Genomic DNA, 14510 nt, shown 5'->3' with positions numbered 1-14510 from the left:
TTAAAAAATGCTTAATGCTTAATTTCTTTAGAATGAAAAATATAATTGATAAGAAATTTTAATTTTATCCTTTAAACATTTATGTCATTAATTTATCTAGTTTTGTTAATTATTATTTCTATATGTAAAATAAACAACTTATATCTTTAAAATTATATAATAGTAATGAAAAAATATTTTTTGAGAGAACTGGCAATTTTCACAATAAGAAATAACTTATGTTTCGTTCGTGATGATTGTTTTATTTTATAGTTTTATTTTATCTGTGATAAATATATTGATTATTTTAATGTGAATTGTTTTTATCAGAATAAATCAGAATTTTATTAGGAATGTAGGTAAGGTTTATATCCATTTAACAATATAAAATGTTTCGAAGTACCAGAAAATAAAATAATATCGAAAAGTAATATGCAATAATGAACAACAATCATATGTAACTTTCACTTATAGTATTCACATTGCCGCCGAAATATAATCAATGAATATAATAATATACAAGATACATAATTTACGAATCAATTCGATAGTTATTATAATATTTTTATGGTTATTATTATAATAATTATTATAATTATAATTTTCAATTTATAAACTATGAATCATTTTAATTAGTTTTAAAAAATGCTTAATACTTAATTTCTTTAGAATGAAAAATATAATTGATAAGAAATTTTATTAATTTTATTTTTTGAATATTTATGTCATTAATTTATCTAGTTTTGTTAATTATTTCTATATGTAAAATAAATAACAAAATTTTAAAAATTGTATAATAGTAATGAAAAAATATTGCTTGTGAGAATTGGCAACTTTCAGAGTGAGAAATATCTTATGTTTCGTTCGTGATGATAAGTTTATTTTATTTTATGTGATAAATATAAAAATAATTGATTATTTTGATGTGGATTGTTTTTATCAGAATGATTCATTACGAATGTAAAGGTTTATATCCATCTAGTAATATAAAACGTTTCGAAGTACCAGAAAATAAAATAGCATGGAATGTCGAATTTCCGGAATATAAACCAGTTGAATACACCGCTGCACTTATTAAAGGTAAACCGTGGGCAGATCCGGAAATTGGCGAAATTTCATTTAAACCCAAATGGAATTCTATTGATGGTAAATAATTATATAAAATGTTATATTAAACTTTTTAAACTAATAATACTTAACCTTATTTTTTTATAAAATATGAAATTTAATGATACATTTTTAAAACTGTAATTTGAAAAGGATTTTTAAAAAATTATATATAATGATTATTTTATTTTTAAATTTTTAATTAATACATATTATATATCATAGAATTACATATTATAGAATTCATTATTCAATATTATATAAAATATTTTTTATATTTTAAAATTCATTTTTTTATTATCATTATTATAACAATAACTATTATTATAATTAAATATTATTGAGAGGAAGTTTTTTACTTTATTAAAAATGCTACAATACTTTATCAAAAATAGTTTTTTTACCAAAATGTTATATCATTAATACATTAATAATAATAAAATATAATTTGTAAAATTTGAGTTTATATAGATTAATTTATATATAAATTATTTATCAAATTTTTATTATATCTATTTATTATAATAATAAAAATTAATTTTATTTTACAACATTATCTTTCAATATTTTATGATATATAATAATATTTATATATTTTATGATATATAATATTTATATATATTGGTTAGATTATATATAAGATAATTGAAACATGTCTATTAATTTCATCAATTATATTAAATATTCATATTAATATATATTTTAATTATATTAATTATATATAATATATAAATTAATTTATATATTAATTAACAGGAAAATTGAATCGTAAAAGTTATACAAATGATTATGATATAAATAAAAATGGTTATCCTTTAAATCCTATTGGTCGTACTGGTATTATTGGACGTGGTCTTTTAGGAAGATGGGGACCAAATCATGCAGCAGATCCAATTGTAACACGTTGGAAATCAAATGTTTCAGGATATACAGAAATAAACAAAGATACAAAAAAACCAATTTTACAGTTAGTTGCCATACAAAGACATGATTCTGGAAAATGGGCTATTCCTGGTGGGATGATTGATTTAGATGAGACAGTTTCAACAACTTTAAAAAGAGAATTCATGGAAGAAGCTATGAGTTTCTTAGAAAAAAGTCAAGCAGAAAAAGAAGAATTAGAAAAATGTATCAGAAAATTATTTGAAAGGGGAGAAGAGATTTATAAAGGATATGTAGATGATCCTAGAAATACAGATAATGCTTGGGTAGAAACTGTAGCTGTAAATTTTCATGATAATGATAATAGTCTTTCCAAAAACATAACACTAAAAGCTGGTGATGATGCACGCAATGTAAAATGGGTAGACATTGATAAAAATCTAAAATTATATGCTAGTCATAATGAATTTATTAAAAAAACAGCGCTAAAACATAATGCACATTGGTAAAAATTCTGAAATTTTAAATAAAAATAATGTATGATTACTTAGTAAAATTTTATTTTTTTATTGAACATTCAGAAAATTAATCAAAAATTTTATATATATATAAATAATATCAAAGAAGAACATAAAACAATTTATATCTTATGGAAAAAAAATAGGAATTATTTTGTTGAAAGAAAATAATTAATGTAATTATAACAAATTATATTTCATTTACTGCCAGTCATATTTATATATATTAAAAATAAGCTTAATTGATAATATATTTTAAATGTATTTATATGTTCATCACAGATAATAATTTTTATTTCTTAAAATTATGTAAATTCAAATCATTCTTCAAAAACTCTATATCTTTATAATAAATTAAATATTTTAAGTTATTTTTTTAATATTATTTTTTTTTAAATGTATTATAAATTTATATCACATGAAAAAAAATATTTTTATATATATTTTATACAATATAAAGATGATAAAATTTATTTTATAAATATCTCAAAACAATTCTTGTGAAAATGTTATATTAAATAAATATTAAAGTAATAAATTTATAAAAATATTGCATATTGTATAAATTGTTATATAATTAAGTAATTTTAATTTTTATTTTAATTTTTAATTTTGATAATTCATAATAATATAATTGATATAAACATTATGAAAAATTCCATATAATCTATATACAAACAATATTATATTTTTACATTCAATAATTCTGCTATAGTCTAATAGGATACACTACAATTATTTGATTCTATAGAAACATTAAACATTTTTGACTTGTCTATATCAAACATATTTGAAATTAACTTTGCAGGATTTATATATTTTATTACAGATTGTTTATGATCAGAATTTTCTAAAAAATTTTCTTGTGACTGGATATTTAAAGTACTATTATAATTAATTAGTTTTTTAAGAATATAATTCATATTTTTATTATTTCGCATACTTTGCAACATATTTTTATGTTCATCTGGAAGAATTATATCAGTTTCTTTTTTCTTAGCTTGATAATAACGTTTTTCTAAATCTAGTGCATATTGCGCTTGGCTTTGTCCTAACTTTGCTGCTTTAACAAAATAGCTACGAGCTCTATCAATATCTACTGTAAAACCACCCCTGCCTTGAGCATAAAAAACTCCTAAGTTATATGTAGCATCTGCATGACCTCGTTCTGCTGCATCATTATAATACTTTGCAGCCTAAAGAGAAAATATAATATTTAATAAAATATAGATTTTTATAATTTATATCAAATTATGTATATCATTAGTAATATTATACCTGTGCATGATCAACCAAAGTTCCAAGCCCTAATTCATAACAAAGTCCTAAATTGAACATGCTAGCAGCAGATGATAAATTTGCACCAGCAGTAAAATGTCTTATAGCATCTTTGTAACGTCTCTCTTCTAAAGCTTTTAGACCATAATGAAGTTCAAATTCAGCTACAGTAAAATTATGGGCATTAGCAAATTCTTCAGTGGCTTCTTTTAGAGCCTGAGAATATGTAAAGAAATAAATATTAATATAATATTAATAACTTTTATTTTAAAAACTTATAAATTATAATCATTCATCACTTTTAATTTACAATTAAAATAATTTACTTTTTTACATATATATGTATATATATATATAAAATATTAAAATGTTAATCAAAATTAATATTTTTATTGTATTCATATATATATTATATAATATTATTGTGTAATTTTTATAATAGTTATTTGTCTTTATAATAGTATATATTAATTATTATTATTAAATTTCAGTAAACATTTTTTTTGGAAAGGAAACATAATAAAAAATTTTTTAAAATTTATATTGTTTATGTTTTTCTTTATAATTTTACATATATTATTATAAATAATAATTTACAATTAAATACTTAAAATTACAAAATTACTTATTAAATTATTGATTATAAACATTCAAAATAGACCTTGAATGACCTAAAAATATTGAAACTATAACATAGACTATATAAAATATATTTAATATTAAATCAATTAAGGTTTATAATAAATTTAAGTGATGCAATGATGAGAATATATATTAGTTTAATCATAGAATGTTATCTGCTTTCTATTATAATTTTTTTTTTTTTATATATTATAATGTCTGCAAAATAACATTCTTACCTCTTCATTAGTAATTGGTCCAAATGGCTTATCAGCTTTCCATTCTTCTTCATTATTTTCTTGAGCATATATTTTGCTATTGCCAATACAATTAATAAGAGGTAGAACATGTGGTTTTAAATTTAATACTTGATCAAATAAGTAAGAATTATATGTTTCTGGCACTTGTAATAGTTTATTTTTTAAGGAATCAGTTTTTTCTTTTTCAAAGAGTCTTCTATGAAGACATAACGTTTGACACACTACCCATCCAACAGCCAATACACTTGTCTATTAAAAAAAATTATTATATTATTTATTAAAATTATTAAAAAAAATAAAATTAGTTTTATTATTGCTATTATTATAAATAATATGTTAAAAAGTTTTTTAATATCAATTAAAGAATTGAAAAAAATAAATAAATAATAATAATGAATAGAAAAAAATTTAAAAATAATAAAATATATTACGATGTAGAATTTTATATATATATATATATACATAAAATTTTAAAAACTTTTATATTATTTTTATTTTTAAAAATATTAAATGGAAAAATCATAAATGTGAAAGATAAACAAAACGACGCAATTTACCCATCCTATGGCTTCTGACCAAGTATATTTTGTATTCCATTTGGAATCATGATCTTTGTCCTTTGTACCACTAGTTTTTGTTGAGCCACAAAATTCTTTATTAAAGATAGAAAAAGTTGGTGGTAGAAATTTATGATTGCATGTCAAACTTGTTTTAACCTCATTTTTTGAATTCGGTTCTTGAGATGTTTGATAATAAACATTTGTACGACATACACGACGTTCTAAAGTTTCACGAATACCACGAGTTACAAACTTCCACATTTTGGCATATAATGTAAAAAATATTAAAATTAAGATAAATTTTTATTACTATCAACTTCTAATACCTACATGCGCCCGCAAGAAAAGCGGCACACTGAAAAAGTTGATGCTGATTTACTGACAATCAAATTCTAAAACTTTTTTTTATAAATTGCGCGCGCAATCGTATTGTAAATGCATTAATTTTATTTTATAATTTTATACATAATATATTATTTATTTAAATATAAATTTTGAATATATTTTTAAATGAATTGTTTTTCATCTTTATTAAGTATAAATAAAATAGTAATTTATAGAAGTCAAAAATTACATTTATTTCAATATTAAATCATTTATAAACATTCGTTATTTGTATTTTTAAGAAAATTGTTATAAAAAAAGAAAAAATTAAAAAAATATATTTGAAAAGTAAAAATATATTATAATTTTTTGTATATAATATCATAATGAAATAATTAAAGAATTTTTACAATTCTGTTTTTATATTATATATAATAATGAGAATTCTATATAATTTTTCAAATACATTATTATAATAAAATAATTAAGAAATAATTAAATTTTACAATTTTGTTTGTTTTTATGTATTGTATACATAATCATATATAATAAAATCCCTTATAACACCTTATCCATAAAACACTTTACATACATAATAAAAGAGTAAGATACCAGTACCTTTCCACACAATTTAAGTAATATACATATATAAGAATTTTTCTCATATTATATAAAAGATTTATATATTTTTATTTAAAATAAAAATATATTTAAAACAAAAATATTTATAATTATATTTATCAAATATAATTTGTTGAACAATTATTTTAATCATTTTTACATATAATATCTAATATATTGTGAATATTTAATTCTTAAATTTAAATACTAAATGCTTCATATATGTTTGCTCCAAGTGTTTTAAGTTCATTATTTGTTATAAGACGTTGTAATAAATCATTTTGAAAATCTCTTGATGTTGATTTATCTGGTACTTGTCCATTTATAATTGGTATTAATTTAGCCATTGGCATTGATACTTTATTAATATTTGTAAATATACTTGAATCATATTTCATGCTTATGCTATTTTGATTTGATGTTCCTGGCACTGAAATACCATTTTGAGCAGTTTTATTGTTTTCTATTATAGGAGAACCAACAAAGAATGCAGAAATGTGGTCCACTAATAAACTAAATCCATTTCTAATATTACTTTGTGTTAAATTTTGTACTTCTTCAGTTTCTAAAAGATCCAATGTTTCGTTGAATAATTTTAATAGTACAGGTGATTGCTCTTCCTCACAATTTGATAATAGCATATATTCAGCAAGATTTTTTATAGGATCCTTTGAACTATCTGCAGAAATAGAAGATGTTAAAGCCCAATATATTTCTTCAATATCTCTTAAGGTCAATTCATCTTTTAAAGATATTGATGCTGTAATTTCTGCCACTTTATCTTTTATAAGTAAACTCAATTTTTTTATTTCATCATATATAAAATGACGTGAAAGTGACATATATTTTGTTTGTATAATATTTTCTGTAGTTGTACCATTAGAATTTTGAATATCCTTGTATACATGACCACCCATTACATTAAATTGAATTCTTATAAAGGTTGCCAACATAGCATATGAATAAACTACTACAGCAGACCTAGCAATTGCTAAAACTTTTAATTCATTCCAACATGCTATTTTATCAGGACAACCATTTCTGAGCTTATTTATAATAGTATTAGTATCCAAAACTTTTACTATAGAATCTTTTAAAGTTGATGTGAGAGACACTATCATCTGACTGCATGTTCTTTCATTACATTCAAAATATTGCCGACGTTTTGATCTATCCAGCATATCTTTTATTTCTTTCTCTTGCCATTCTCGAAGCCTACGTGCTGTATATCTGATAAAAATAACACTACCAACAACAATACCTCCCACTATAAACTTTCGTCTATGACGATTTACAAACCCACGAAGTCTTGAAAACATTTTTTTTTACATTAACTATATAAAATTTGAGTTACATCATAATCTATATATGTATTGTGTTGGTCTTTTTATTTTTGCTTATCAAAGAAACAAAATATAATTCTTATAAATTTCCAATTATTTCTTGTAAGTATGTTTTTTAATTTAACCCTACTATTTTAATCCTATTATTTTAATGTTTAAGGTAAGGAGCCTTATTTATAAATAAATCTTTTTTTTAGAAATCCAGAATAAAAAATGTCTTTTTTTCTTTCTTTCTTTTATCTTTCAATATCAAATATACCTTAATAATAGTAATTTTTTATTTCAGTTTGATTATGAAGATATCTTGATTAAATTAAATAACATATTATATATCCATTTCTATAAAATATATTAAAATATTATATTTTCCAATTTGTGTGCAATAAAACTAGTACTTATTGAAGAACTTTCTTGTATACACAATTGTACAACATAATCTCAATTATTTGAATTCAAGAAATTACCAGTTCCAATACTGCATAGTTAATAGTAAATCATCAGTTAACTTTACTATCAATCTCTGTGAAAAAGAAATTTTTATGTAATTCAAATATATTAAATATGTCTGATATTTATATTAAAGAATAGTATATTAACATTAATTAATGTATTATGAAATGCATATTAATGACATTATTGATACCATACAATTACGACGTTACGAATTTCATATTTGTATAAAGAAAAATTACCATATAAAAGATAAAAATTAATCGGTATTTTCTTATTTTTTATTTCACAATATTTAATAACATATGTTATTTTGAAGAAAGTTTTAAAATTTCAAAAGTTTATTAATTAAAAATTATTTTAATTCGTTAGTTGTAATAATTTATAAAGAAATATTCATAAACTAACCTGAAATTATTCACTCTTGCTTTCTCACTTATGAAGACTTGTATATTCATTGACTGTACCTTTCAACTTTGATCTTTTATAAATCTCATTTTTTAATTTTCATTGTGTTTTAAAGTTGAAATATTATTTATCTCTATATTGGATTAATGATTATTAAAGAATATATAAATAAAATATAAATCCATATAAATTTTTTATAAAGGATATTTTCATTCATCAAGAAGAAATGTAATTAATCAAATTGAATTAATAATGACTTCATAATAGTGATAAAACTTCATATTTTAAATTGATTTTAAATTGCAATTTTTAATATAGTACATGCGAATAAATTATATTTTTTGATGTTATTTTTTAAAAATACATTCATTCTTATAACTTTTTTCGAATGTTTTTTAATTTGAAAACAAAATGAATAATGAAATATCGTCACTATGAATAAACATAATATATGCAATCTTAAATAGACACTATTATTTGAATTTAACTAATCTTTATTAGATACTAGTTTCCATTAACTATTTTTGTCATTAGATGGTTGTAGTTTCTAATTCTTATTATAGTAATGTGCAAACTTCATGAATTATTAATTAATAGTTAAATAAATATTCTTTTTATCAAATGAATATTTTTTATATTAATACAATTAAATTTATTTATTAAAACGTTTTTATAATATATAACTTTTTATAAATTTTATAATAAATTCTCATCTAACTTACTTTTTTTATTTATATAATATGTCTTATTTATTCGAAATCTAATTATTTATAAAAAGATATTTACATTGATATCAAAAAATATATAAATAAAATATCTATAATATAATTAATATTTAATGCAAATTATCAAAAACTTGAAAAAATAGATTTCTACAAAAGATAGAAAACTTCTTTTTTCCGTTTACATACTTACATATAATGTAAATGATATATTTTAAATGTATAATTTAGATGACTATGAAATATCTGAATCTAATTTTAAAAGTATTAATGCAATGAACATGATTTTTTTTCTTACGAAAATTAAAAATAAAAAAAATATAAAACTATTATTTAATGCAAAAATTTTATAACTTAAAAATTACAAATATTATTTAGCAATTTTTAAATGAAAAATAATTAAAAATTTGAAAAAAATTTATGTATATGTAATTAAAAATTTTATTTCAAAAATTACTGTCAAATTAATAACAAAATTAATGTATAGATATTATATATGTTTCGAATATCTTTTTATTTTTTTAATATATTTTAAGTTAAAGATATAAATGTTTTTAATCTTTATTGTTAAAATTTTATCTAAAGAATTATAAAATAAATATTTATTATTATATGAATTTTTTAAGAGTTTAATAATTTATGTTTAGATATAAATAAATCAAATAATATAAATCACGATCTAAATAATAATGATTTAAAATTGATTTTTTAAAAAAAACTTTTAACTTTTAACTTTTAATATGTCCAATCTGTATTAGTTTGCTATAATAATTATTTAATAGTGACATCTATGAATTGATTACACAAGTATATCCCATAAATTATCGATAGTCAATAATGTTGATTATATCATTAAATATATAAAAAAAAAAAGTAAAGAACTTCATATATTAGTTTATAATATATCTATGGAAATTTAAATATAAATTCTTAACAAATTTTTTTTCAAAGCTATTTTTTTTCATTTAAATTATTATTTATTTCATATAAATATTGTTGATTTTTATCCACAATTTCTTTTTAAAAAGTGAAAATACCTACTTTATCTATAAACTTTATTGAAGATAGCTGCCATCTACAGTTCTAGCTATATATTTTAATAACTATATTTACAATTTAAAATCATTTTATATATTATTAACAATTATAATATTTTGAATTTAAATTTGTTATAACAATTAGGATGTTTATATTAATTTGTTTAAAATATTTTATTAAAATTTTTATAAAATTTAATATATATTTAATTGTTTTTAAAATATTAAAATATGTTATAATATAATTTGTGTTTATTTATAAAAAGATAATAAATATTCGGATAAACGGTAAAAATAAAAAAATAATAAATATAAGAAATAGTACATGAATTAACTGATAAAATAAGAATATAAGAATATAAATAAATAAATACAATAATATTATCATTGATAACAAAAAATAAATCTACAATAATTTCAGGTTTTTTAATTTGCATAATTATATTTAATAGTCACAGATAAAATCATAAAAGAAAATTATATTGTGGATCAATCAATGATCAAAAATGAAGTGATCAAAAATTATGCAATTAAACTCGATGAATAAGCTTGACTTAAAATATCGAAAATATCAGCATCGTAAAAATCGAACTTTAAAAAAAATTTATTTATAATTTATAAAAAAAGAAAAAAGAAATATTAAATGTATTTATTATTACAAAAGCGTCACGAAAAGAATATTCATAAAATTTTTTTAAAGATATTAGAAAATATGAAAATAATAAGATTGTTCAATTTTGTGAGAATATCAATTAAATTATTTGACGAGTGTTTCAAGTGTATTGAAATTTATTTTGCATATACAAATGTCAGAATATTATTATGATTTGCAAAAGAAATCAGTTGTTATATGAACAAATTTCATTTATTTCTATGAATCACCAGTATATCGCTCATGTTTTCAATCGCCGGAAATTCATTAGTCTTTACGACAAGTGCATATTCTTATATTCCAATAAATCCAGTAATCGATAATGATTGTCCAATAATGTATTAATGATATTTATGAGACATATTTTAATTGAAAATATTTTTATTTATTAAAAATATCATTGTTTATTTAATGATGGTTATCTTATCTATTATATAAAATAAATTTTTATTATTTATGTTTTTATAATTTAAATGTCTTATAGAAATATATGAAATATATGCTTTAAATATATTCTTTATAAATAATTATTAATTTTATTTTAAATTTTAATTTAAATATGTGACAAAATATAAAGATATATTAATGCAGTATCTTAATAATTCAAAATTATTATTATCATGTAATATAATTAAAAGATGTAAAATAAAAAGAAAAAGAAATGGATTTCAATAATAATTTATCGTAATATTAATAAAAAAACAATGAGTATGTACATATATAATTAATTTCATCTTATTTCTTTTTCTTATTCTTATAATCAAGTTCAACGTTTTAATAGACAAAGAATTAATCGCACTGATAATTTTAACTATTTCTTTGTATATTTAAAATATTTTACATTATTTATATATTAACAAATCTATTAATAAATTATTTATATTGATTCTAGCTTCATCGTTAATAGCGATTATAGTCATTGCACATATAATTGCGTCGATAATCGCATGCATGCAAATATGCACTGAGATTAAATGTGCAAGCCACGTGGAAGCATCGCAAATGATCCTGATTGGTTGCAGATCTCGGCGATCTCTGACGTGGAGGGGAAACATTGTGATGGTCGAAAAAGGTCGAAAGACCAGAAGGGATGGGAAGATTGCTGAAGGACGCTCCTTTCAGTAGAGAAACCGAACGAGAGTGGGGAAGTTGCCTACACGTGCGACTTCCTTCCCCTTCTTTCCCTGACCTGATCTATTTGTCTTCTTCCTTACAGTTGCGGCACAGTCTCTCTCTTGCTCTCAAACCATGCTTCTCTGCACGCACTACCAAATCATTATTGCGACCCCTGTTTCTCGCCTTCCTGGAAAACACAGAGAAAACGTTTAAGCAGTTTTGCAATTAATATAGAATCTGAAGTTATCATATAGCCTAAAGTGTTTGTCTATTTTAAAATAATTTTTTCTTAAAATATTCTTAACAAATTATTAAATATATATGTCAATAAATGATATATATATAAATAATTATTTGTCATTAATATTAAAAATATAAAAATTGTGATTATTCAAGAAAATATTTATAAATAATATTTAATTTCAAACCTATTATGAATAAATATATATAATGTTAATATTTATTTAATGAAATAATATATATTTTTATTTCATTTGCTTTACTGACGATAAATTGTATAATTTCAAACAAAGATAAAAAAAAATAAAACATTCTTTTTATTAATTAATATTAATTATCTATTAAATCTTTTTATATTGGCAATGATGAATACTTTATTATAAATTTAATTATCAATTTTTGTTTATGATACAAAAATAATTGAATTAATATAAACATACGTTTGTATTTAATTATGTTTTTTTTCTTTTTAAAAGCAATAATTTTTTTTAGGTTTAATTATTTGCATTTTTAATATTATATAATGAAAAGTAATTGCACATACACATTTAAATTATATATATTGTACAAAATTTTTTTTTCTTGAACGAGTAGATAAATATAATAAAAAATAAAGAGAGTGTAAATTGAAAAAAGGGTTGAACAAGTTACGTGCAGTTAAAAACAGTATAAATGATGTATTATAATTAAAAAAGTAAATTGGCTTGACGAAGGGTTCCCGTACCTTCTTTTTTCACCAGACAATGTCATTCGGCCGTTTAAATAACATGTTGAAATTCTTATTGCGCAATGTACCGATGTTTTTAAAACGTCATCTGTAAAATGGAAGAAAAAAAAGAAAGATAAAAAAGGGAAAGAAATAGAGAAAAGCGAGAAAGAACTGTTATTTTAATTTCTATCGTTCTTTTCACGACATATGAGATCTTTTTCATGAACTATTGGCAGCGTCAGTCACGGAAAAATATGCCGTGACGCCGTTTGACTATATTAGACACGCGCAAATACTTCGAATGAACACGTGTGGTTTTAAATTCTATTGCAAGAATAATAGAGCGCCATAATGCTATTTCTAAGAATATCCAAAATACGAGATCTGTCTTAATTTATAACCGTGTTGATAAAAAACAAATTATTTATGATAAAATTGATGATTATCAAAACATAATTATTTTTTTAAAATGAATAATTTCAATAATTTATTTTATGATGATAAAAGAAAAAAAAAAGATTTTGATTTTGGATTTGTAAATGAAGAATTAAGATACATCAAGAAAGTATATTTTTTTCTTAGTAGATAGTTTGTTTTTTTTCGGACAGCTGGTCTACCTGAAACGGTTAGTTAAATATTAATAGTCATCATCTTGGAAATAACCGGAAAACATGCCGACAGCTGATTACTCAATATGGGTCTTGCTGGCGATATATAGTGCTTTTCATATGTCATCGAAATTACTAAATCCTTTCGATGAGATCGATATGAGATGCGTAACCGAGCCGAGACCACGTGTCGTTAGAGAAACTTTAATCCTTCGATTGCTTTGACATAGATTTCGCATTCGATTTGGAAATCTTCTGGTAAGATTTGTAACGATATGTGATCAAGACGAATGATTCATTTAATTACAACATACTATAATTCTTGTCTATCGAAATATTGTCCAAAATTTATCCATTATTAAGTTGTAATATAATTTCTAAAAAGAATATATAAGCATATATTTTATAACATTTTATAAATATCTTTTAATAGAAAATTCATTTCAGACTAATTGATTAATACTAAAGTATTAATTGTTAATCGTTAATCGTAAAAATTTATATGCATAATTTTTTCTGATATTTGTGAATAGAGACAATTTTATTTTATAAACAACAAATTAAAATATCCATTGCTGAATTAAAAATATTTTTTAAATTAAAAAATATTTTTTTAATATTTCTTAACATTTTTTAATATTAAAAATTAACATATGTAAAACTATTTTGCTTGAAATATTATTAAAACATTTTAAGAAATATGTAAAAACTTTTTAAGAAATATGTGATCACTTATAAAACTGATGCGACATTAAGAATATCAATCTTATGTTTTGAGTTGTTAATGAGTTTATGAATTTCGAAGCATTCTTTGTTTTATAATATAATTTTAAAGTATAAAAGAGATAAAATTATAAAATTTGTAATTGAATGAACTTTTTTTAAAAATATTAAACTCATTTTTTAATATCAAAATGAATTTCAACTGATTATTTAATTATAATGTTTCTTGCGATAGATAAAAATAATATTTAAGATTAAAATTATTTATTTTTATTTGTTAATATATTTTTTATATTGTAGAATAACTTTGAAAAATGAGATTTTAGAGGCAAAAACAAACAGTTGGTATATA

The 14510-nt window shown here is 20.4% G+C and overlaps 3 protein-coding genes across 7 annotated transcripts; 1 reads left to right on the top strand and 2 right to left on the bottom strand.

Annotated features, from left to right (window-relative positions):
- Positions 1-239: 239 nt before the first annotated feature.
- On the top strand, positions 240-2524 carry LOC100870688 (ADP-ribose pyrophosphatase). 4 transcript variants are annotated; one of them, XM_086915438.1, is made up of 3 exons: positions 240-334; positions 923-1125; positions 1843-2524. In XM_086915438.1, the coding sequence occupies exons 2-3, from the start codon at positions 924-926 to the stop codon at positions 2475-2477; spliced, it is 837 nt and encodes a 278-aa protein (XP_086771564.1). In that variant the 5' UTR covers positions 240-334; position 923; the 3' UTR covers positions 2478-2524. The 4 variants fall into 4 exon arrangements, with proteins under 4 accessions (XP_086771564.1, XP_086771563.1, XP_086771562.1 ...); XM_086915437.1 differs by having other exon boundaries at positions 253-338; XM_086915436.1 differs by lacking the exon at positions 240-334 and having other exon boundaries at positions 585-1125.
- Positions 2512-5809, bottom strand: LOC100869774 (uncharacterized). The gene is made up of 4 exons (XM_003691060.4): positions 5203-5809; positions 4625-4894; positions 3765-3980; positions 2512-3682 (listed from the first exon to the last, which is right to left on the bottom strand). The coding sequence occupies exons 1-4, from the start codon at positions 5464-5466 to the stop codon at positions 3203-3205; spliced, it is 1230 nt and encodes a 409-aa protein (XP_003691108.1). The 5' UTR covers positions 5467-5809; the 3' UTR covers positions 2512-3202.
- On the bottom strand, positions 5759-8939 carry Pex3 (peroxisomal biogenesis factor 3). 2 transcript variants are annotated; one of them, XM_003691059.3, is made up of 2 exons: positions 8352-8939; positions 5759-8013 (listed from the first exon to the last, which is right to left on the bottom strand). In XM_003691059.3, the coding sequence occupies exon 2, from the start codon at positions 7467-7469 to the stop codon at positions 6351-6353; it is 1119 nt and encodes a 372-aa protein (XP_003691107.1). In that variant the 5' UTR covers positions 7470-8013; positions 8352-8939; the 3' UTR covers positions 5759-6350. The 2 variants fall into 2 exon arrangements, with proteins under 2 accessions (XP_003691107.1, XP_086771561.1); XM_086915435.1 differs by having other exon boundaries at positions 8186-8363.
- Between the last annotated feature and the right edge of the window lie 5571 nt (positions 8940-14510).

Source organism: Apis florea, unplaced genomic scaffold (genome assembly GCF_048593485.1).
Source record: "Apis florea isolate Af1SG1 unplaced genomic scaffold, ASM4859348v1 contig_3783_pilon, whole genome shotgun sequence".
Lineage (NCBI taxonomy): Eukaryota > Metazoa > Arthropoda > Insecta > Hymenoptera > Apidae > Apis > Apis florea.
This window is presented reverse-complemented; position numbering and strand designations above follow the sequence as displayed.

Bases quoted from the DNA above. Each gene is read 5' to 3' on its own strand.
- Pex3 (XM_003691059.3), bottom strand. From the start codon at position 7,469: ATGTTTTCAAGACTTCGTGGGTTTGTAAATCGTCATAGACGAAAGTTT.
- LOC100870688 (XM_086915436.1), top strand. From the start codon at position 903: ATGTGGATTGTTTTTATCAGAATGATTCATTACGAATGTAAAGGTTTA. The intron at 1,126-1,842 runs GTAAATAATTAT...ATTAATTAACAG, and splicing joins CAAATGGAATTCTATTGATG to GAAAATTGAATCGTAAAAGT.
- LOC100869774 (XM_003691060.4), bottom strand. From the start codon at position 5,466: ATGTGGAAGTTTGTAACTCGTGGTATTCGTGAAACTTTAGAACGTCGT. The intron at 4,895-5,202 runs GTAAATTGCGTC...TTTTTTTAATAG, and splicing joins GGTCAGAAGCCATAGGATGG to ACAAGTGTATTGGCTGTTGG. The intron at 3,683-3,764 runs GTATAATATTAC...TTTTCTCTTTAG, and splicing joins CTTTGGTTGATCATGCACAG to GCTGCAAAGTATTATAATGA.